Genomic DNA, 9176 nt, shown 5'->3' with positions numbered 1-9176 from the left:
CTGAGGATGAAAACTGCTCGTTCTAAAGGCAAAATTTTAAGGAAAATGATTCTTATTGTCCCAGCAGATGTAGTTGCCTAAAACAGCATTAATAAGCCTTGGTCAATGAATGCAGGGATGTGTTGTGGAAGAATAGATGCTCCTGCCACACCTACATGGATTGAAGAGAAAAGAATGAGGGGGTGGCCAGGAAATAGAGTATGTGTTATACCAAAGTATTTTGTATTTCATCAGGTTATATTTTTTGAAGACAGCAGTTGGGAAAGACTGTTGTCTAAATCTCAAATAATGGGATTAAGAAACTATGATTAAGTATAGAGTTTATTTGAGCACAAAACTTGAGGGTAACCACTCAGGAAACACAGACACCTAATGATTGGAGTTAGCATTCCAAAGTGGGGAAGTTAAGGTTTAACTTACACAGGCAGTAAACAGGGTTGCAGCATTTTCCATATAAGGTTGGTACATACATTGTAGCAATTTGATGAGTTATTACTGGCAACATTCCAAGAAAGATTGCTTTACCATTCCATCAGGAAGGATGATACTTTCAGGGGGTCTTGTGTCTGGTGCCACAAGGCCTTTCTTGATCATTTACAGGAAAAAGCAGAAGTTGCAGTTGCATGCTACATAACTCAGGCCACACAGCCACATTCCTCTCAAGCCTCAAAATAAGGTAAAGTTCCAACAGCTTTAAGTTTGCATTATTTAATTTCATAATTGTTCTATTTAGTTATAAGACCATTAAACGGATAATGGTGACCTCTGTGTTAAAACATAGGGTTCAGGTCAGCAGCAAGCCTCAGAGCCCTCTCATAGCACAGCAAGGCATCACTTACTTCTCCTTTCAATTTGTGGATGAGCCCAAGGAGGCTGACACTTTCCACAACCCGTACATTCCGGTGAACACATCTTTTAGCCAATTTCTCTAAAGCATTGAGAAGTTTTTCCCTGGAAAGGGACATTTTTTCTATTTTCAAACCTTTTAAATAGTGGGTGATTGCTTTATCTTCAGATTTCCCATGGTGTTCTTGGAAAGAGCCGTAGCGGTAATGAATCTCTTGCTTTAGCTGATCTTCAAAGATCTTCATGCGTAACACTTTCTGAAAATGTTCCTCAGCCTTTCTGTGGTGGCCTATTTCTGCATACATTTCAGCCAGCTCAACATAGGCCATCTCAAATGTGGGCTTTAACATTATAGTCTTTTCAAATTTGCATATAGCCAGTCGAACCAATCTGTTCACAGTTTCCCTATCTTGCCCTCTAGGCTGCCAGTGTGTAGCTTCCTTGATTTGGATCATTTGTGCCTTGTAGCAAAGCCCCATTTGGTGATGCAGGAAGGCAGAAGTGGGTGTTGTCTCCAAGGCCATTTTTAAGAGCTCAAGAGCTTTATCCACAGACCCTTTTCTTCGATAAAACTTGGCTGCATATCGAAAGACGTAGGTCTGTGAAGACATACTGGTCAGAGCTTCTTCAATGTACTTTTCTCCTTCAGCTTCCTGTCCTCCATCCTGAAGCTTCAGGGCAAGGAGAACCCTAATATATACATCATCTGGATTTAGCCTGACAGCTCGTTTTAGGACGTGCAGAGAAAATGTCTCATTCCTCTCTGCTGCTATGTTAAAGTTATCCAGGCGATAGACAGTGATCGCATACCCGGTATTGAATTCAGGGTTTTCAGGGTCCCCTTCCAGAGCCTTTTCAAAGCAGGCCTTGGCCCGTTCATAATTCTTACCTCCACACTTCGCCAAGGCCCATCCTTCCTCACAGTCCATCTCTGGACACTCCATTCTATAGCAGGAAGGATTTGCAAACTTCTTGCAAGTGTTCTCCACCTTGTCCAGGTAAGTCTGGGCTTCTGCCAGTCTGCCCATGTGGTAATACACCCAGGCAAAGTTGCCCCAGGTCACCAGACTCCTCATATCTGCTTGGTTGGCATGTTCTTTCTGGATTAAGTCTTCAGCCTTTTTCAAGGTCACCAGGGCTTCCTCATTCTGGCCTTTCAGGTGTTCCACGTAGGCTAGTAGGTTGTGTATTCCCCCATTGTATTTGGTATCCAGGAACTGAATCTCTTCCCAGATCCTGTTTTCTAAATCAGGAATTTCAGGGGCTTCAATTAACAACTTCCATGTAAAGTGACATCTCAGCTGAATCAGGCTGTCTTCGATAAGCTTTCCCTCAGATTCTTCACTGTAAAAATATGCAGGAATTTATTACATTTTGGGAAAGTGTTCAGTCCACTGAAAATGAAGCCAGCACTTCAAATAGTCAAATATTCTCCGTCCTAGTATCCCTGCCTCCATTATCGGGTGCCTCTCTGGGTTCTATGGTCATGTCATTAGGAAAGAGAACAGGTTGACATAAAAACCATGGGGAAACGCTAATCATCTTGTAGTGCCAACAGATAGGTTACGTGAAGTCTAAAAGTCAACTCAAAAGAAGTTAATTCTGCTAACATCAAAATAATCTCAGCACCACCCTCAAGATTGCAAAACCCATCTTCTTTCTGCTTCCTCCTGACTTTGCAGTGCATGACTAATGCTGTCAGAAGAAATGTGGAGAGAGAGTTCACAGAAAGGTGGGTTCCTTACTCGTCTTTTTCATGTTCTCAACACGTAAACACATTTTGGTTTTCTCTCCTCCCATGAAGGGTTCTGAGTAAAATATGAGAGCTGAATACGGTTTCAAATGCTGGACTTCATGAATGCTCAAGCCAGGTTGGAGAACGTGGTAGGGTTTCCTATCTCCTTTGCCTGTGTCAACTTACTCAACCAATCCTAAATGGAGGGGTTCCAAATGGGTGGAATCACCTCACAATGGCAGCCTTACTAATGGGGACAAAAGGAGAGGCATGAATGAACATTTCATAGGGAAGATGTGTCTCTTTGAAGAAGTGGCACGTCCCACTTTTGTAAGTCAGTGTTCCTGATGGCAGGTAACCGTGAAGCCTAGAGGAGCACAGGCTACCAAAATCTCAACAATTAGAGTAATCCATCAGCCACCCATGAGGAAGAGAGAATGATATGAGGTCAATGGGACCAGAAGGGTTTTTTTCCCCAATAGTTCACGCTCCTCTGAAGTGGAACTGAAGTCCTAGTCTCCCTATAAGAACATGAAGGAAGAAAAAGACATTCGTCCTTGATAGTTGAAAAAGTGGTCCTCACATCCCGTGTAAGTATATTTGCTTCTGTGTTCTCAACTAATTACCTACCTTATAGTCTATACTTGACATATTTTCTCTCCATTAGGCCCAAGGAATGATCCCAGAGAGGACCATTATGAAATTTTCTTTTACTCTCTATATAGCAACGTATAGCAAAAACTATTTTTATATGAATCCCGACTCAATATAACCATAATATAATATAACCACAATCCAATCACAAAAAAATAGACTATGAAACATTCTTTTATGAAAATAAGGGGAAATAAAAAGTTCATGGCCGGGTGTGGTGGCTCACACCTGTAATCCTAGCATTTTGGGAGGCTGAGGTAGGTGGATTGCCTGAGCTCAGGAGTTCAAAACTAGCCTGGGCAACATGGTGAAAACTCATCTCTACATCTCTACTAAAAGTACAAAAAATTAGCCAGTGTCATGGCACATGTCTGTAGTCCCAACTACTCTGGAGACTGAGGCACAAGAATTGCTTGAATCTGGAAAGTGGAGGTTACAGTGAGCTGAGATCATGCCACTGCACTCCAGGCTGGGCAATAGAACCAGACTCTGTCTCAGAAAAAAAATTAATAATAAAGAAAAGAAAGGAAAGGAAAGAAAGGAAGAAAGGAAAGGATTCACAAGATAATGAAAATAGCACTACAAAGTTGGGCAGAGAATACTCAGGCTTATGACTGCCGCTTCAAGCACAGCTGGCAGCTCAATACAGCCCTTGCTTTTCCCTCAGAGTCTCCCCCTAAAAAACTCCCTACTATGCTTAGACCTTCCTTGAGAGCATTCCTGCCCACAATCCCAAGCCATCTTCTCCATCCTTGAGTCTGTGGAATATGAGAGTCCTGGTACTGTCTCTTCTTGCTTTATGATAGCACTGTGTAGTTGACTGCTGAGATGAGGAGTTTCAGAAATCTTCCTTCCAACTGTGGCCCAGGAAGATTACCCAATGAAACTTGTGTGTGAAAGTGTGTGTGTGGGACATATGCTGGGTGAAGTGGGGTCAGGAGTAGGTAAAATCAATATTCTGCTTAAGAATCCTCACTGAAAATAGTCACCACCCATATAGAAGATGGAATCAGCAGGAGTTTTTGACCCAAATCCTCCACTCATGCCCACTGTGGCCTGTGCTATGATGAGAACAGACACTACCCAGGGAAAATAATCCACACATGCTTCCATTACTCTAGAGCTTCTGGAATATTTGAAGATAAGCCATTCCAAGCTTTCTAAATATGTACCCAATCTCAGCATCTCAGCTGCTGGCCCACCCAGCACATTTGTGAGCAGTAGAAAGAGATCAGTCTTCCTCTGAGTGATCTAATCATGGCCTTGCATTGATAGATGGAAAAAAGTATACTAGATTTTTGTCTTTCACTGAGATTGTAGAATTTCAAGTGCACAACTTACACAACCTTATAAGGCTGCCCTGCCAAATTCCAGAAGAGAATTATTGCTCTTTCTTATAGGTGGTTGTTCATCAACATGTATTTTCTTGACTTGGGCCCTGGGAAGACTACGGAGTACACTATCACCCTAGAGGTGTCCTCACTCTCTAAAATAGAAACGTTGAGAGCCTAAAGTCCTCCTTTTACCTGGTGAGCATACAGAAAGTGCTGTTATTAGTAGTATACATATTATCATCAAATTAGGCCCCAGCGTGGTGGCTAATGCCTGTAATCCCAACACTTTGAGATTTCAAGGGAGGTGAATTGCTTAAGCCCAGAAGTTCATGACCAGCATGGGCAACAAACACAGCGAAACCCTGTCTCTCAAAAAAATACAAAAATTAGCCAGGCCTAGTGATTCACACCAGTAGTCCCAGTGACTTGGGCTGCGGCGAGAGCATCACCTGAGCCTGGGGAGGTGGAGGTTGCAGTGAGCTGTGATCATGCCACTGCACTCGAGACTGAATGACAGAGGGAGGCCCTATCTGAAAAAAAAAAAAAAAATGAGTTCGTGCATGTATGTAGTGATCTAATCCCTGTATGCCTGTGGCAGACAGGGACTCATCACCATATTTTGTCAGGCATTTCCCTGGATCTTGTCCACTTAAGCTCCACTTAAGCTGTCTTGATCAATAAGCATGAATGGAAGGAGGAGCTCAATCTGCTCCTTTATCCCTGAACCAGTGGGATCAGGAGTATTCTGATGTGGGCATTATTCAGTCTGGGATAGTCCAGATTCCCCTTAGGCCACCTCAGGTCAGTGGCTTCTAGAAACATAGGCACAGGCCATTGCAAAACCTTTCACACAGACTAGCTACCAAAGCAGCGGGGAATGAAAGGCTTGTTTTCTGTCAACTCCACAGATGCAGACACAACTAACACCTTTTTTTTCTTTGAGACAGAGTCTCACTCTGTTGCCCAGGCTGGAGTGCAGTGGCACAATCTCGGCTCACTTCAAGCTCTGCCTCCCAGGTTCACACCATTCTCCCGCCTTAGCCTCCCGAGTAACTGAGACTATAGGCGCCTGCCACCACACCCGGCTAATTTTTTGTATTTTTTAGTAGAGGCGAGGTTTCACCATGTTAGTCAGGATGGTCTTGATCTCCTGACCTCGTGATCTGCCCCCCTCGGCCTCCCAAAGTCCTGGGATTACAGGTGTGAGCCACCATGCCCAGTCACAACTAATATCTTATGACCAGGGGCCCATTATATTAAAAAGAGAGACTTGGGTACTCTTGTGGTGAATATTTTTGCAATCCTTCACTTATAATTTCTTCTCAAGACAGGTCTATGTGTTTGCTAGAAAGGAATCTCAAAAGAGGAGTCCCTTTTTCTGTAAGTTCTTCCTCTCCCACTGACTGCAGCATCAGATGGGAGAACTCTAGCAGGTCAGAATACTTTTGAGTGAAAACATTTTCTGCAGGTCACTAGTTCTAAATACAGCAGGAAAAAAAGAAATATATATTTTGTGGAACAAACATATCACAACGCCTACAAAATTTCTTATTTTCTAACATCTAGTATAATGGTTTTTCAAATTTTAGCAGGCAACATGATCACCTGGAAAACTTAGAACACACAAATTGATGGGCCCCACCCTAGAGTTTTTGAGTCAGCAAGTTTAGGGTAGGACCTGAGAATTTGCATTTCTACTACCTTCCCAGGTGATGCTGATGCTGCTAGTCAGGGGACCACACTTTGAGAACAGTTAATTCAGTGAAAAGTAAATTTCATAGTAATCACAGTTTCATAGTTTCACAGTAATCACAAAATTTGACTTGGTATCAAAAACAAACAACAGAAAAACAGCCATCTCTGAAAGTAGCTTCTTTTTCCCACCTGAATTTAACCAAATTATCAAATAAAAAGAAAAATAGCTGCTTCTTCTCACCTGGATGCCTAAAAGGATCTCAATGCTCTTGCCCTGACTGGTCCCCATGCCAGTCTCCTCTCTAGACTCAGGCCTCTGTTCCCTGGTGAACAGTCTTTAAGTGTTGCCTGGGTAATCGTCCCTCTATTAGAAAGTGCTACAGAAATGACATCTTTGGAAATAAGATATCCAAACTCTTTCTCGTTTATTTCCTTAAGAGCATTGCTGCTCTTACTAAGTCAGGTGCCCTTACTAAGCGAGCTCTGTAACAGGAGTTAGGAAACTTGCCTCTGTACGTATATTCTCATCTTGCCCCTCTGGATCTACTTTCCTACATTCTTCGCCATGCTCTGTGCTTGGGAAGCTGACTCTGGACTTTATTAACTCCAAAACTCTTTTATTTTTTACTTTCTTCTGGGGTTGACCCACTGGGGAGCACCAGCCAGATATTCAATTGCAGGAGGAGGTGAAGGTCATGGTATTAATTCTTAAGCTCCCACTGTGCTCTGCTTGAGGTTGTCAGTGATTTTTTCACCAAAGACCTCTTGAGAAGCCCCTCCCTACAGCTATAGCTTAGAGTCTCCTTGGGTCTGGTTCTCTCCTCTTGCTCGTGTAGGCCCAGGATTATCATGTTACCACTGTTGTAAAACAACACGCCTCCTCCCTCTCTCCTGCAACCAACAAGCACCATCTCCTGTTGATTTCCCTAAACTTTGCCCATATCGTCTTAAATAGCCCCCTTATTAAACTCTTCTCAGTTATCATGGTCAGGGTCAGAACCACCAGTGGGACAACTCCCTTAGGAGAAGGCCTGTCAAAAAACTGGCCCTTTAGAAAAGTTTTAGAATTTCAAAGTGTGCAGAAATAAGGTCAGTGAAGCAGAGAAAGCCTTTACCTCATGATGCTGTGAAGATAGTAGTGCTTTGGTTCAGGCTTGGAGGCTCCTTCAAGGTTTATCCACAGAGTTTTAGGGCTTCTCAGATAAGCTGGGTGCTTATATATGGGAGATATATCCAGGCAGTTTTTTACACCCTTGATGCCCAGTGAATTGGCAGGGTGAAAATGACACACAGAGAGAGGGGTGTCTCTGCTTTGATTACAAAATACATGCTGAGTTTTGGCAGCTAAGAGGATGTGCGTGTGAGAAACAGTTTTGATATGCAAATTCCCTTGCTGGGGTCAATGTGGTGTAGGAGATAGAGGATAACTGGACCTTATGATGACATTCAGCGTTGTGGAAAAACCAGTGGCAGACAGGAACGTATACTTTTGTGAATCATGTCAGACTCTGTTGTCAAACTTGTTACTATCACATGTATCCAGCCAGGTGGTTCCAGGGACTTCTACAATGGAAGCTCCTTAGACCAGAGTCAGTGGTTTGTGCCTAAAAGAATACTGTAGAAAGTCATTGTCAATTTGTGGAAGAATGAGGTTGCAGATGGTTAGGTCTTCTTCTGTGGGGCTGTGTTAGGCAAAACAACCCCTTCTCAATTTTGAGATATTGGTCTGTAAGAAAGGTCCCATACTGGTTACATCCTCCAGTAGCATTTGCATTACTGCAAACCCTGACTATAGTGGAGCCTACTCAAGTGTATTGACTGTTTTGATGATCTTTACTGTTCGCCATCAGTGGTTTAAACAATATTTTAGCTGGTCAGTAGAGAAACATACGCAATATAGTCAGAGAATGTGATTGGGTCATGGGGGTTAAAAATCTAAATCCAAATTCACATAGTTCTTCTGAGTTGTCCTTATGTTTCTTCTGTTTCTACTGCTTTGAAGATTATCTGTTACAAAGTAACAACCATCAGAGAGTCAATCAAACAATATTCACATGTTTAATGAAAAATTTATATGATACCAAGGCTGATGTAATTGCCCACACAATTCGCAGGGAAAAAGGAAAACTTTGAAAGCTGCTATTCTGAATTCCTCTTGTGAATTGTTACAACATCATCCTGTAAGTTTCTGGATCTTGGTTTTGTAAGGGGTAGTGCACCAAGATAAGCAAAAGGGCAAAGACTGAGAGCGATTTCCCTTTGAGTGAATATTTCAAGGTAGGGTTATTAACTTCATTACTGTCTTCTCATAATTGCCAAATGAAACTGTAGCCTGGCTGTGCTGTTTCTTCTTTGTCCTGGGCCTGTAACTAGACTATATTTCCCAGGATCCCATGTGGTAAGGTGTGGTCATGGGCATGGGACGGGAGGCTGTCAAGAAGCAGAAATGATTCTATAATTGGGTATCTTAAATTGTATCTGGAAAAAGAGAAGACTAGACCAAGGCTATAGATGTAATTTGAAAGGAAGCAGCAGTCACTCATATTGGCCAGTTTAAGGGGCTGCTTGATTATTTTTGAATCCAGTTGGAAAATATTCATATTTTTGTCTGCACTCAGACATGATTACAGAATGGCCTTGTATTTTGTCTTGACCCATCATGGTCACAGGGTGACCTTGTTTGATGTTGATAATGTTCTTTGAAATTGTTTACATGCACAGAACACCAGGCCAGCTCTCAGATGTCTGGGGCAGCTCTTCTCTTTCTTTTCAGGGAACTTCTGAGTTACTGCTCCAGCATCTTCTGAGTTACTGCTCCAGTTACTGCTCCTGACTTTTCTAAAGCCAAAAATTATATAGACAAGAAGGACTGCCCAGAAAAGGAGCATCAAATAAGATTTTATGCATTCACA

The 9176-nt window shown here is 42.4% G+C and overlaps 1 protein-coding gene across 1 annotated transcript; it reads right to left on the bottom strand.

Moving 5' to 3' along the window:
- Positions 1–303: 303 nt before the first annotated feature.
- On the bottom strand, positions 304–7447 carry IFIT1B (interferon-induced protein with tetratricopeptide repeats 1B). Its single transcript, XM_011965361.1, has 2 exons — positions 7380–7447; positions 304–2190 (listed from the first exon to the last, which is right to left on the bottom strand). Exons 1-2 carry the CDS (start codon positions 7382–7384, stop codon positions 771–773), a joined length of 1425 nt encoding a protein of 474 aa, XP_011820751.1. The 5' UTR covers positions 7385–7447; the 3' UTR covers positions 304–770.
- Positions 7448–9176: the final 1729 nt, after the last annotated feature.

Source organism: Mandrillus leucophaeus, unplaced genomic scaffold (assembly GCF_000951045.1).
Source record: "Mandrillus leucophaeus isolate KB7577 unplaced genomic scaffold, Mleu.le_1.0 Scaffold721, whole genome shotgun sequence".
Taxonomy (NCBI): domain Eukaryota; kingdom Metazoa; phylum Chordata; class Mammalia; order Primates; family Cercopithecidae; genus Mandrillus; species Mandrillus leucophaeus.
The sequence above is the reverse complement of the archived record's forward strand: the minus strand, read 5'-3'. Positions and strand labels throughout refer to the sequence as shown.